The sequence below is a fragment of the Myiozetetes cayanensis genome, unplaced genomic scaffold (assembly GCF_022539395.1).
Source record: "Myiozetetes cayanensis isolate MyiCay16 unplaced genomic scaffold, myiCay2020 scf1, whole genome shotgun sequence".
NCBI classification, from domain to species: domain Eukaryota; kingdom Metazoa; phylum Chordata; class Aves; order Passeriformes; family Tyrannidae; genus Myiozetetes; species Myiozetetes cayanensis.
The window spans coordinates 107,995,017-108,009,640 of record NW_026086604.1 but is presented as its reverse complement, the minus strand read 5'-3'; the positions used below and the strand labels follow the sequence as shown (position 1 = coordinate 108,009,640).

The 14,624-nt window shown below is 38.9% G+C and overlaps 1 protein-coding gene across 2 annotated transcripts in view; it reads right to left on the bottom strand.

Annotated features, from left to right (window-relative positions):
* Positions 1-3,060: 3,060 nt before the first annotated feature.
* The window catches only part of CPNE4 (copine 4), a 225,490-nt gene continuing 213,926 nt past the window's right edge, over positions 3,061-14,624 (bottom strand). For both annotated transcript variants that reach the window (XM_050315604.1, XM_050315595.1), the window contains 3 exons: positions 12,746-12,879; positions 10,149-10,385; positions 3,061-3,665 (listed from right to left, as the gene is read on the bottom strand). In XM_050315604.1, coding sequence (XP_050171561.1) covers positions 3,534-3,665; positions 10,149-10,385; positions 12,746-12,879 — 503 coding nt within the window. In that variant the 3' untranslated portion in view covers positions 3,061-3,533. The remainder of the gene's footprint in view (positions 3,666-10,148; positions 10,386-12,745; positions 12,880-14,624) is intronic.

Genomic DNA, 14,624 nt, shown 5'->3' with positions numbered 1-14,624 from the left:
CGCTTTAGGTCTCTAACAGATCAAACTTGAAACCTTTTAGCTGTCACCAGTTATGTACTTTTGATATTTGGAGACTGTTTAAAAGATGTTTTAAAACAGTACTATTATTATAATTTTGTTTTTCTTTCATTCTTGCAGACTCTTTCATCAAATGCTATAGAACACTGTATTGCTTATCATGGTAAGAACTCCACACAGAGTTTTCCTTTGGGTAAGAAGCATTTGGCAGTGTATTAGTGCTTTTTAAAAATTGTTTTAGACTTAGTTTCCCCTAAAAACCAAAAATACAACTCAATGCAGTATCTGGCTCAAGAATAATAGATGTTAATGTATTTTGGGATAATAGGGTTTATGAATATCTTTGGGTTTTCTGTGACTTCTGGATTTTGAATTGGATTTGAGAGACAGTAAAAGGAAGGCAGGATTACAGTTGGCAGAGAAGGTATTTTAGATCATCGGTTATCTCAAAAGGATAAGATATAATTTATTTTAAAGGAGTTTTCAGAATTTAAAATGATCCACCAAAAGGCAGTAGAAGTTTAAATTTGCACTAAAAAATCTGCGGAGAAATTGATGGCAGTTCAGCCTAAAGGCAGAATCACCTTGCCAAAACCCTAAGTAGATAAAACAGGAGAAAAATACGCTGTTTCAGAGATATATTCACATATTTAAGGATATTACCCTGCAAAAAGTCCATACTATTTTATTGCACAGAGTAGCTTGGAGCAATGAAAATAACATTTAAAGCCTCATTAGAAAGCCTTTACCATATGGCGGGTTTTGTCTTCTGTGCATCCTACACCAACTCACCACACTATTACGTGACTGTTAGACATGCTGAGATCTGTATAGATTGAAGGAGATTTCCAATTGATTTTTCAATATCGTGGGGATGTCTCTCCAAATACCTGGAGGACTGCTACAGAATTGCTGACCTGTATTAACCACCGATAATGATTTGTTTTTAAGTAGACAACATTTATAATCAGGATTGTGTGAAGTAAACAGAAAGGTCTGCAGCAGCTGGGATTCCCTTGAGGCACTTATAGACACCAACTACATGCATGACAATGACTGATGGTTTATACAGCTCAGCATACAATAACCTGTTGATCTCTGCATTTTATCTGATGCTACAGTATAGAAGCAGCTTGTAACACCTCTGCTAATGAAGAGCTGTAACTGCCCAATTCTGTGTAACTGTAAACACTTTAAAAAATCAGTTTAGTCAAAGATCATATGTACCAGAAGAAAAATTTATCTGATTCCTGATTTTTCCTTGCTGAAAGTTTTAGTTTACTTTCATTCAGTCTGGCAAAGAATAAAGAAGAGGCTTAACCCTTCCGTGGCTGTACATTACATCCCTAAATGCACATCCGAGGGTAAAGTACTAGTCTTTACATGGTGAGAGCACCATCATGCCTCTGAGGATCTCAAATCACTTTTCAAATATTAAAGTCCCCCAGTATTATTGTGAGGTATTTATGAATACATGGCAGTGACCTTCATTTTACAGATGAGGAATCTGAGGTGCAGAATAGATAAACAACTTGGACAAGATTACCAAGTAATATACTGGAGGAGCAAAGAACACAGTCATTAAATTGTCAGTCATGTACTTTAATGGCTCAAAAATGGTCCTTCTGAGAATAGGGAAGGAAAGAAGAGAAAGAGGGAAATGGGAATAAGAAACTGGAGGTGTTGTAGACTAGAATTAAGATTTGTTGGCAGAGTGGTATATGAGATATAAAAGAAGATTGCAGTAGCTTGCAGATGAAATACATCCACAGAGGGAGGGAAAGCTCTCATATGAAGTGCCAGCCATTACGTGGAAGTGTGGATTTGAGATCTATCAGTCGGGACATCTCCAGACAACTTATACCCACGACTAAGAAATACTGGCTGCTGTTCAATATCTGGTCAGCTGAAGGAATCTTTACTAGCAAGCATGAGTGATTACACTGCAGGATATAGATGGAGCAGAACAGACTGTGCTGGGGAGACAGCCCCATGTATCTTGGCTATCCCACTGCCTTCATTTCATAGTACAAAATCTTCAATCAAAGCTGATCCCATGGAAGCTACTTCTAAAGGAGAATCAGAGAGCTAGAGTTCTACATTACCTGCAAACTCATTTAAAAATATGTATTTCTAAAACAAAATCCCTTGCTCACAGGGGAGGTTTTCCAAAATATTCAGCACTGGCTCAAAACAGCTTCTTCTGTAACTAGCAACAGAATGTTTTCAGTTCGGTAGGAGCATAATTTGTCCAAAGCCACGCCCTTTGGACAATCCCACACAAATTATTTTTTGTCAAATTTTATCCTTAGATTTTAACAAGTCACATTCTTCATTACTGTTTTTCAGCAAAAGAAGACCACAAAATTCACACACTAAAAATAACACTTATATAATTTCTTCATTTATATATAGAAATATTTCAATGGAAAGATCAATCCACTGCCAATCTGTTCTTCTATGTTCTCTTTTTTAAAAAAAAACCCAAACAACGTGGCTTAAATATTCTTTTGGTACAAAACCAGTTTTTCTGTCAAACACAAGTGATCTATGTGAGGATGAACTTACAAATCACTGGTTGTCCAAAATTAGGCTGTGCAAAATTTCTTTTGGAAAACATGTCACACAAAGTTTAATATTGGGTGTGAGATTAAAAAATACAAATGAAACAAAATAAGAATTCCTGAACATAAGACATTATAAAGTTGGGTAGCCAGAATACAACATTCAAAAGCCAGCCAGATAGTTTGGATTAAGTAGGCATATTCTAAGACATGCAGTCCTGCTGGATCATGCCCTCCAAGCCTGTTTACTGCTGTGGCCAAAACCCTCCGTAACAGCTGGATCTGCCAGGCTTTTGAAAAATTACTACTCGGGCCCCAGGCTGAGCGGGCATGTTTGGGTGTCCGTGACATAAGCTTCTAACATCAGAAATGCCCATGCTTCAGGTCAGGTATCTCTTGAAACACTTTATTACCCTGTCCTTGGAATATGGAAGTTGAAAGCAGGCAGCCTTGTGTCAGAGAGAGAAATAAAGACAACTGCAAAACTGTGTTGTTTTTATTTTAAACATGCAAAATACAGTTCATGCATCTGCCATTTTGAAAAATCTCTCAGTTCTTAGGAGATTAAACCAAAGACATTTTGGCTATCGACTCTCAATAAATATTTCAAAATGCTTTACAGTGTAAAGATAAGAAATATAGCAAAATTTCAACAAACCTGTATAAAACCCAGATACAGATAACTTTTTATTTCAAGGCGACATGCTGTAATGTAAAGAGTTCACTTTTTTTTTTCTGGATTTTTTTTCTCATAAAAAGTTTTCAACAATACAACCGCTTAACAGATTTAAGCCTTTAGGCTACACATGCAAAAAAAAAAAAAAAAAAAAGTTTATTTTAGTTAAAAATCACCAAAACGTGCTATTTTTTTGTTTTGTTTCATTTTTAAGTACAGGATTTGTAGACAGTAGCATTTTTCTTTTTAAATTTTGTAAAAGAGTGCAGGCAGGTTCATGGAGCTAGTGTCCTGGAAGACTCGTACTCTGACATACATTTTGGTTTTATCCCTTTGCCATTGTAATAGTCCACGACTTGGTTTGGAACTTCAGCCAAAACGCTTTTTGCTAGAGCAGCTGGGGATGCCTGCAGGAAATGGTAGAAAACACAAGTGTTAACGTGGCTTTCTGCTAGAAGAGCCATGGGTTTTAGAGGCATGGGTGCCATGAGATCAGGGATTATGGTACAGAAATGGAAGGCCAAAAAGACTCAAAGTGAAAGGCACTGTTGCTTGAAACTCATTTTATGGGTCAGTTTAGGTATGCAGCTATAGCTGCCTGAAAGTGCACTACAGCTGAAAGTTCTCTGCATGTTTTTCAGGTCTGTTCAGACTATTTTAAGTTCAGCGTAACTGAACTTCCCTGCACTCTGAGAGAGCACCATATCGCAACAAAAAGGGCTGCAAAGACTTCATCAGTGTTCAATGAGGAAACATGCAGAGCTTCAAGTCGAACATGAATGGACATCAAGGTGAAAGGGAGGCCTCCATCACCATTCTGCTCTTCAGAGTCTGGCATGGTGTTTTAATGGCTGGGGAAAATTTTTAATTCAATAAAAATACTTTGTCCTTATTGGAATTAAACCATGGTTACAAGAAAGCTTCAATCCTTTGGCTTTGTGGAGGCTTTAAAGCATATTAATAGTGAGTGACAACCAGAACTTAAGACCTGATAATCCTGAAAATGCAGAGATGCATACAGAGATGACCACTGACTTTCACTCCAGGCAGGGAGGAGGGTTCCCCCTCAGTGCAGTGAGAAGCCATGCCCTCCATTGACAACATAGAGTTGCTGCCTCACACCCCAACAATGCTTCATTTTAAGCAGAGGGGTCTATGGATGTTCTGTGGGCAACCATTACCTGCATGTGATGCTGGGATTTTCCTCAGCCCCTGAATTCAGCAGTGACAAAACTGAACTCCCGTTCTCCCATGCACCCGCTTGCCCCAGGTTTTGGATTTGCTTGTTTCCAAGTGTTTGGGTTGAGCTGGTCCCAAGTCCCCTGGAGCCAGCCTGCTCAGCCATGTCCCCTCTGAGCCCACCACAAAAATGCAGTAAAAATGCAAATACTTAGATATCAGTTTGGGAGGTTTAAATTAATGTGTTTATCTCCAGACAGAGCACAGACTACAGCTCAGATGATGTATGGGAACTCAACCGGTGGCTGGATGACATTTCTTCTGCACACCAAGCACTTTTTCCCAAATTAATGTACACTTTTCTCCTCACTGTTTGTTATATTGCCAACCAGGTTTCAAAACTACCATGTCACAAAGCAGTTGCATTGACTGTTTATTGACCTATTCTGTTTGATGGGGTGGGATTCTTATCCTTCCAGAGTCTTAAATTGAATGTAAACTATTTATAGACATGCTAATCCAGGGGTGCAGAAAGCCTCAGGGCTATTAGAAATTTCAGTATCAAATGTTACAATACTCCAAATCAAACAAAGATACTGCACACTGCTAGTAAAACCAGAAACAGAAGTTTGTGGTTGTTTTTTTGTTTTGTTTTGGTTTTGTTTTTTTTGTATTTTGAGTCATGTATGGTATTAGTAACAAATAAAACGAACTGCTATTTCCCTACTGTGACATCGATACCAAAATATTTGTGCAGGCAAAAAAGCCTGGAACATTTCTGCATGAACAAACAGGCAAAGCGTAGAGCATACTTTGTGTGACAGTGCAGCTACTGTTCTCAGGTGTAACACAGTAACAGAACCTATTTGTATGAATCCTGAAAAGTGAAATGCATGGTTTTCCAGAGTTGCCCTATTCTTGCCTAAAACTGCTTTACAGAATCATAGAATGGTTTGGGTTGGAAGGGACCTTAAAGGTCATCTCATTTTAACTAAAATCATCAGAAAATACCCTTTGTAATCAGGCAAATGGCTGGTTTCTAAGTTGCTATTGAAAATGACCAGGTTTTAAATCTCCTTCCTGGTGTTTCAAAGTTGTACATACCTCAGCCTGCATCTGTGCTAGAAACAGAGAGTGAGGGAAGAGCCCTGGGCTATCACTGCACACACAAGCTGTAGCAATCAGGAAACTTCACTCTGCTCTGTCTTTAAAAACGCTGGGAAGGAGCACTTGCCTGCCATCAGGTTCTCTAGATCTCACGTAGCTCACAGGCCTGAACATTGGGCCAGCTGTGGCTATTGTTACTGGCACTCACCTCTTTGCATCCTCCTCCCTTCACCACTTCTCTCTTCTGATACCACATCCATTCTTCCCGAACAAAGTGTCAGCCCTTCAGAACAGGCTCTATCAGGGCTCAGATGCACAGCTGAATCACTGCCACTTGAGGAGTCCTCAACTAAAAAGCCTTTCGCTGAGATTTAAGCTAAAACATTTACTGTGCCCAATGGCTCACAGGCAATGTGTGGCCCCACAGTGGCCCTGTGGTAGCTGGCTTGTCTCCCTGCTGCAGTCTGAATATGGACAAGTGTTGCTTTACTGAATTTCCTTGTGCCAGTGATGTCTGTTGCTCCTGGAGCTCTTTTTAGCAGGGAGCATCCCAAAATCAGGGTTAGGGGTGATTTCCTGTCTGACAGTTTGGACCATTTGTACCTTACATACTTTTATGGTGGTAAAGCATTCTCATTTCTAGACCAGATGGTGAAAAACAGCATTTGTATAAGAAAGTAGACTCGGTTATCTCTGAGCTAAAACCTAGACCCAGTTCATCTGTGCTGTGTAAGGATTACCTTTGCTGGCTTTTAAACACAGATGGAGCATAAATGTTTTACTGTAACATTTTGTCCACTATTAAACTGCTGGAAGAGCATCCTAGCAATAACCATCTCAAGGTGAATAGTTCTCAACTGATACCTAACACACAACAATCAGATCAGTCAGCAGCAGGAAAATAATCCCTATGAGTCTATTATTGGTGTGTATTACAAACACAGCTGACTGTTGGTTCGTTTTTATAGCTTCATTATGCCTAATCTTTAATTACAATGCAAAGTGCAAAACATTGTTCCTGCAGTGGTTGAGAGCTGGGCTTTCCACATGCCTTTGTGATACAGGTGTTATTAAATCACAGTTGTTAGCCTTTATGATTCAATACAATGCAGAATGGAATACAATCTATCTGTGGCATCAGATTTGTGCACAGTAAATACATCATGCGTCCCAAAGGCAGACAAGTTCAGCTTTTAAAATATGGCTGTGAATGGATTGAGGCAGGTGATTTTCTTCAACTACATTTCAGTGACTGTGAGCATCACTGTTCTACAGTTTCAGGTGAAGGACACTCACATTACTGGGGTGCTGATGATTATGGAGAGAAAAGTATCACTTAGGTTGAGGGAAAATACGTTCCCTTTGTTTGTTATGTTTCCCTTTAGCAAATTGCATGTTACCCACTATACAATAGGATATATATTTAAGTGTTAATGGTTATGTTGATTTTATCAAGCCTTTACAACTACAGGATTTGCCAAGAGTCACTACAATTGTTATTATTATTTTGATGGCTTTAGAGATATTCCTTAAAAAGAGAGAAAAAAGGCTAGATACGTTACTAAAATACTTCTGATACACTACATCACAAAAGGCATTAAACCCCTATAATAAAACCTTCTGTCTACACTGAGTCTTAAGCCAGTAAAGCATTGAAGTGAGTATGAAGTTTTAGGTACGTAAATAACCCTAACTATTGAAATGTGTTAAATGCCTGTGTGAGTGCTGTGCAGGATCAGAACCTTCTCTGAAGTTAACCTTATAAAATAAAAGGAATTCACTCTACAGTTTATTTTTACAGCTTCCTTCTTGCCCCTTTCCATTTTCTCACAGGGGAAGCTTTTGCATAGATTATTTTTGATCTCTTTGGATAGGTATGAGATTTTGAGTTCCAAGCTGACATGAGCATTGAAGTAATGAAAAAAAATATTGTTGAGGTTGACTCCAAATGAATTTTGGTTTACTCTTCCAGCAAAACAAAAAATAAATGTTCATATATAACATTTTCTTCTCTCCCTCTGTCAGTAATAGAAATAATATGGATTTGGGCGTAAATAAATATTTGATTTAGCAGAAAAACCTATAAACCTTACACAACTTGTTTTGTAATCTTTCTAAAAAGATCCTGCAACATTTTTTTTCTACTTAATAAACTAAACACAAGGTACTTTGACAAAATGGATGTGATTTTTAACTAAATATATATCTTGCTTAAAGCTGTCAAATATAATGTGCTGATGTATGTTAATTCTTATGTTTTTTATAAGAATGGATCTCCCAAATGCGTTAAATCTTCATTTCTCTGCAGGAGAAAATAAGTTTGAATCAAAATATCATGCTCATTTCTCCCATGACAAATTATTTCACTAGTTGATGCAAAACACATGGCCTTTTGTTTGTGCTAAGTAAGCAAGATAGCCGTGAGTGTCACTTTGTTCAGAGGGAGATATTATGTGGGCTATGATAATAAAGAAGTTCAACCAGAAGTGGCTATTTTTACAGGCACTCATTCATTACACTGACATTTATCGAAAAGCTGAAAGATCACAAGAAACAGACTAAATATCAGATTGCATAAGATATATTGACTTTTCTGTGGAGCAAATACAAATCTATCTCTATATCTATATTATCTTTGCTACTGAGGGAAAGAGGGAGAAAAATATCACTATTTAAGAAGAAAAATACATTAAGATTGCTATAATCTCTCAGTACTGAGGAAATTCAGCATATATTCTTTTTAGCTGATTTAGACTGTCATTTGATCAATTCTAGCAATAAAAATCACGCAGATTCACTCACAAGTTAACATCAGGGGCACAATATATTCAGAACCCAGAACTGCAGCTGTCAGCATTAATCTATTCAATCAAGGATGATTTGAACTTTATTATAAAAAATACGAAGTGAAACTAAAAATTAAAAAATGCAGCTGGCTTTGCCAGTTCCTTGCAGAAACATGTTTTCAAATAATTAAAAGTAGGCCTACCTACTAGCTCATAAATAACTCTGTTGTGGACACTTTTACAGTGGACTACAGTGCAGCACTATGCAGTTGTGATTATCTGCTGAAGGAATCACGAGCTGTGAGCTGGTCTTGCTCATATTTGTTTCCGCACATAGGTGACCATGTGCCACTGGCAGCATGGAAATGTATGCATCTATGATTCAGTAGCCAATCTGCAGTTATTTGGCATGGTGTCACCAAACTAATAGCACACAGTGAATTTTACCTCCTGCGGGGATCCATTTTGTTACACAGAGGTAGAAGGAAAAGAGGAACAAGTTTGTTTCTCTTACTCCTCGGTAAAGTTTATGAGAGTAAGAAGTGCATTTACATCTAAGACAAATATGGTAAAATTGTATTTTGAAGTGAGAAAAAAAGAACAACTCCTCAGAAGAGAAAAATAAAATGAAGGTATTTTGGCAGTAGCAAAGAGAAAAAAAAATCTCCCATGGTGACAAAAAGCCTAGAAAACCTAAAGAAATGTAAGCAGTGTAAACCCATATGCAGAGCAAAACCAGCCCAGAGTTGAGAACTTCTGAGTGACATATCTAAGGGAGCAGATTGGAAGAATCAATCTTATGAGCAGAATGAGTCAGTTACACTGTGAGAAAAGAAATTCTCAAGTCAAATACTAAGGATATCCTTCCTAGACAAAGTTGAACAAGAAAAAACAGTCTGGAGAACCACATAAATGTAATAGAAGAAGTGAGGGGAAGGAAGGGAGAGAAAAATGGAAAAATGAAGGGAAGGAGATGTAATCATCTTTGCAGAGGAACATAATGCATGCCTCCATATGGAGGAAAAGGGCTCTGAAAAACCCATCTGTGTGTGGGAAAGCCCCTTCTGTGGGTGAACACTGTCTCTACCCTGCTGCTGAAAAGTCCCTGGGACAGATGCTGCAATGTAGGGCAGGTGACTGAGAAGAAAAGTACTTGACCAATGCATTGTTTTAGATTTGGCAATTTAATGCTGGTTCTGTTCCTTTCTTTCTTCAAGAGTGTCTTCTGCACCCACACTGGGCTCAGTCAGGAACAGCTGGCTGAGGGCACAGGAGAGCTCCTAGTAATGCCACTTTCTTGGTTGTGTTCTTGTACAGAATGTGGGAAAGGGTTTGGAGGCAACCAGGATGCTGTGGGTGGATAGTCCTGCATTTGAGAACTTAGGGAACTAAATTTCAATAAGGAAACAGCCTCCTGGGGAACACTGTGAGGACAAATTCACAGCCATTTCATCTGCTTGTGGAAATGGAGCGAGATGGAAAGCAGAACACAGAAGTCCTAACAGAACAGATGCAAAGAGAATGGAAAAGAGACACCAGAAGGATAACCAAACTAAAATGAGGGAGAAAGTGGAAGCAAGGATTGGCACCACAAAAAGCACATGGATTCTGCCTCATGTCTTCCTTCCCCACCCTCACCAACTCACTAATGAAGCACATTTCATTGATTCCTTCTTTTTTCTCCATTTCTGGTACAATAATGCCATAAACCTACCAAACATTGCATGCACATGCAAAGTTAAGCCCATCCCCAGGGAACACGCACTATACGTTATATACATTCACCCTTCTGTGGAATGGATGGAAAAATCGGCTTACATGTTTGAAGTTCCTAAATGGCACAAACTGGACAATGTCTCGAAGCACAGGCTCGCCCTTGGGAGACCTCAAGATCCCATCATCACCGTCCAGCATCTGCATGTCACTAAAATCAGCGTTCCCCACCCCAACGATGATGACTGACATGGGAAGGTGGGAGGCATGGACAATGGCCTCTCTGGTGTCGGCCATGTCTGTGATGACGCCATCCGTCAGAATCAGCAAGATGAAGTATTGCTGAAGTTGTAGGACAAGAGGAGAAAAATTTTATCATTAATTACAGTCCCAAAGCTGCTTAACCTTGTGTAGTATAAAAATGTTTATGTTAACTCACTTGTGTACCTTTGTGAATAGAAAAGAGCCTTTAGAGTGACTATATATAGCTCTTCCTACCCCAGCCTCCTCAGCTGCTAATTTCGTCTCTTCTGGAGTTTAGGTCTAGTTCAGGTAACCTCCAGATGCTGGAGGCAACCAAAGGATGCCCAGTGTGGAAAAGGCGGTTTATAGCTGCTGGGGCTGGGAGAGTCAGACCTTTGGCTGGGAAGTCTGGAATAGTCCTGACATCTTCACTTGCCGTATTTTCCATCTGCTGCACAATCACTTCTGCTGACAGTTTCCCATTACATTTTTTTCCCTTTGGGAACCAGTGGGAGGCAGGGAAGAATGGGGTATTGAAGCGTTACAGGCCTGTAGCAGAGCTGTCTGGAAGGTTATGACAGCACTTTGCAGAGGAGCTTTGCTAACAGGCAAGAGGGATGGGTCACCGTGGCAGATCTGCTGCATACTGCAGATGGGGTCCCTGAGGAGAGCAAGGAGGGAATATATCCATTCTCAACCACTTCATACAGAGCCCCGAGGAGAGGTTTGCTCATTCTCTAAAGCAGAGCGAGCAATTTTGTGAGCTTGTAATTTCTTTCCCTAAACTCCAAAGCCCATTGAACTGGGATCATGGGCTATGATGTATCTTCACTTGGTAGTGGGGAAGAGTGACTCTCCCTTGGATCTTTTATGAATTGTAAGCAGATGGAGTCATTTAACAAATGTGCATTAATAGGAAAAATGAACAGGTCATAGAATTTGGTCACTCTACATGAGTGATACCAACACAATAAATGTCATTAATGTTTATGTATACACAGCCATATAAACAAACTGTTCTGTTAATCTCGTCCTGTCATGAATAAAACAAAACATGCAGGGAGAAAACTTTAAGATTCATGCTACACATTGGTCTTCAGACAGAAAGAGAGGAAGCGTAGTTATAGAAGAATAAAAGAATTTATTCAATATAACATACTAGTTCAGAGGCAGCACTGGGAACAGAGTCAGCCACCTCAGGATTAGGTGGGTATGGAAATTCAAACGTTGCAATTTCCCATTTTAGACTGGGACCCTAAATACTATTAAGATTCTGGAAACAACAGTGGAGTAATAATCACAGAATCATAGAATGGTTTGAGTTGAAAGGGACCTTAAAGACTATTTAGTTCCAACCTCCTTGCCATGGGCAGGGACATCTTCCACTAGACCAGGTTGTTCAGAGCTCCATCCAACCTGTCCTTAAACACTTCCATGGATGGGGCATCCACAGTTTCTCTGGACAACCTGTTCCAGTGCGTCATCACCCTCACAGTAAATAATTTTTTTCTTATATCTAATCTAAACCTACCCTCTCAGTTTGAAGCCATTATCCCTTTTCCTGTCCCTACATGTTCTTGTAAATGCCAGTCACAAGCCCAGACTCATGAACAGAAATATTTGGGAACTCCTGCCGTAATAGGACTTAAAAAAGGCTCAGCACATAAAAAAAATTTGGAGAAAGCTTTAGGCCTGATGATGAGATGTATGCCAATGCACAGCTCTATTCTGTTCCTAGACATAGGCGCTTTTCTTGCTGCAGTATACAAGGTCTCTCTTACATCCTTTGCTCCCACAGCATTGCTCTTGTAAATGTTTCTGACCTACTCACTCACATATTCTCTCCAATCATCTCATTCCCCCTTTCTCCCATGCATTTCAAAGACATGCATTTAAAACATGATCTATGCCTAAGTCTTTTAGCTCAAGAAATCTGTCCTGGATTTTGTATCAGATGCAGGCTAACAGATTTCTAAAAGGCACAACATACTCCAGCAGTAATAGCAAGTTGGAAACCATATCATTACAGTTTTTAAATGAATGGTTGGAAAAATCCCCTAGGTGAACAGCAAAGTTTTAGTATAGCCTCTGCAAGAGACTTGAAATTGGGTAGTTTGTGTAGGGAATCATTTGAACTCATCTCTTTGTATGATCAAGACTTCTAGGGCTTAGCCCCTACATTTTTGTAACCTTAGTGGTGCCATTTATATTTCCATAGTGAAGAATGGGATGTGTTACAATAAAACAGCTCTAAAAGCAGGTAATAGAACCGTGGGGGAAGTTGTGACTATTGAAGTTATAAAGGCTGTTCCAGCTACATGTTCAAGTTGCCTTCTATGAAGGCAGTTCGTAAAAACTGAAGGCATGAACTGCATACATGAAAAGGCCTTGTTTTGATGGCCTATAAGAGATCCATCATAAGACAAGAAAAAAAGGCAAACACAGGATTTTTCCCTTACCGAGGCCTCCTTGGTGTTGGTCTCCTCTGATGCTGATTTTGCCACTTTCTGGATGATGGGAGCAATGTTTGTTGGCCCATACAGCTGCAGCTTGGGGAGGCAGCTCTGATAAGCCTCCACAACACCTTGTATTCCTGGCATGAAAAGCCACACAAAACAAAAGTAAATGGTGGACCACACTGCTAACTTCATGCTTGTTTAAAATGTAAATGAAAGGCAGGTCCTTCATGAATAAATTAAAAGTATCACATGATTAGCAAAGACTAGCAACTTCAGATAATTTACAAGAAGCTGTCTCTAGCTGTCTTGAATCTAGTTTGTATTATATAAGTCATTATACCATGCCTCTCCTTCCCAGTAGTTTTTAATGTCTATTTTCCAGGTATCACCTTTCAATACCATAGCTTCCATTCATCTCAGTTCAAGATGTGAGCGATCATTTTCTGATCACCAGCTAAGATTTATGCTGAAAAGTAGACACAAATTAAAAAACACTTCGACATTTCTCTCTCCTCTTCAGATAAGTATTTTTTTTATCATGATAGTTGCCAACCAATTTGCCCTTTGTACTTACATCCTAAATCTGTTAAGGAATTCAGACATAATTTCAAATACTTGACTCCTCTGTGCTAAGAAAATTTTTCAGGGTGCATTTGTATAGTTGCTCAGGTTGAATTTGACTATGACCAAAAGCTGTGAAATCTTGGAGGAAACAGCAGGATGCTTTGCAGTCTACAGAAAAATGAGCTTTAGTTGGGAAGTTTTGATGGAGAGCCAGCTATTTTTGCCTTTATCATTTCAGGATATAGTCAGATCAGGGAGCACAGACTCCTGCTGACACACTTGACAGATCACAGAATGGAAATTTCAATCACTGAGAAGAAGGATTTCTTCAAGTGATGCCTGTTAGCCTCCACATTCAGAACTCGCAGTTTACCAGACTTAGCAGATTAGAGGTCTAAAGTAGGAAAGAAAGTGATAGACTGAGGAGCTTCATTGAGAACGCTGAAAAATGAAATGACTTTACTAAAATCCTAAGCTAGTTTCAGTTTGCACTGAGACTAGCTCACTCATGAGATTTTACTCAGCCATGTTTTCAGGATATATAGCTGCAGAGTGGTTACTGAGAAATCACAGGGAGTTGTAATTGTTTTACAAGGATACACTTAAACCTCCCATGAAAAAATGGTGGAGAATACAGTCTGATCACTCTATAGATAGCTACAGACATATTTTTGCATTGCGGTGCCAACAGACAAAAGAACTTGCTCCAGTGATAGCTGTGATTGGTTAAAATGTAAAGCAATGTTACAAAATTTCCCTTGGCAATTCCAGTGACTAAATTGCATATTACAAAACTGACCTTTTGTAAACTCCCGATTTTAAACTTGCCAAGGATTTCTTTACATATGCTTACTGATCTTGCATGAAGGCCTCATAAATCTTCCCTAAGTTGATGGCAAGACACACTGTAGTTTTTTTCTAACACATTAAAACAGTACAAGATAAGCCTTACTCCCCACATTCAACACAGATTTAACATCATTCATGTCAGAAAGTTGCTCTCATCTTAGAAAGAAATATAAATTCTTGTTTGCTCTCTCTGATTAATATATTTTAGAACTATCTACTGTCCATCCAATCCCAACCCAACAGGTTATTTGAGTGGATTACTTTGCAGCTTACTCCTCTTTTACTCCTTTATTTTAGACATAGTCAATATGTATTTTTTTTCATAATTCAACTCTTTACATTTTTATTTGGAATCCACCTTCAATAGCTCCAATGTAACACAGTGTATGCATATAATTATCAGTTTTAGATGGATGTGTAGAAGCATTCATTGAGATTAGAGGTTGTCACCTAATGTCTTCCTCAG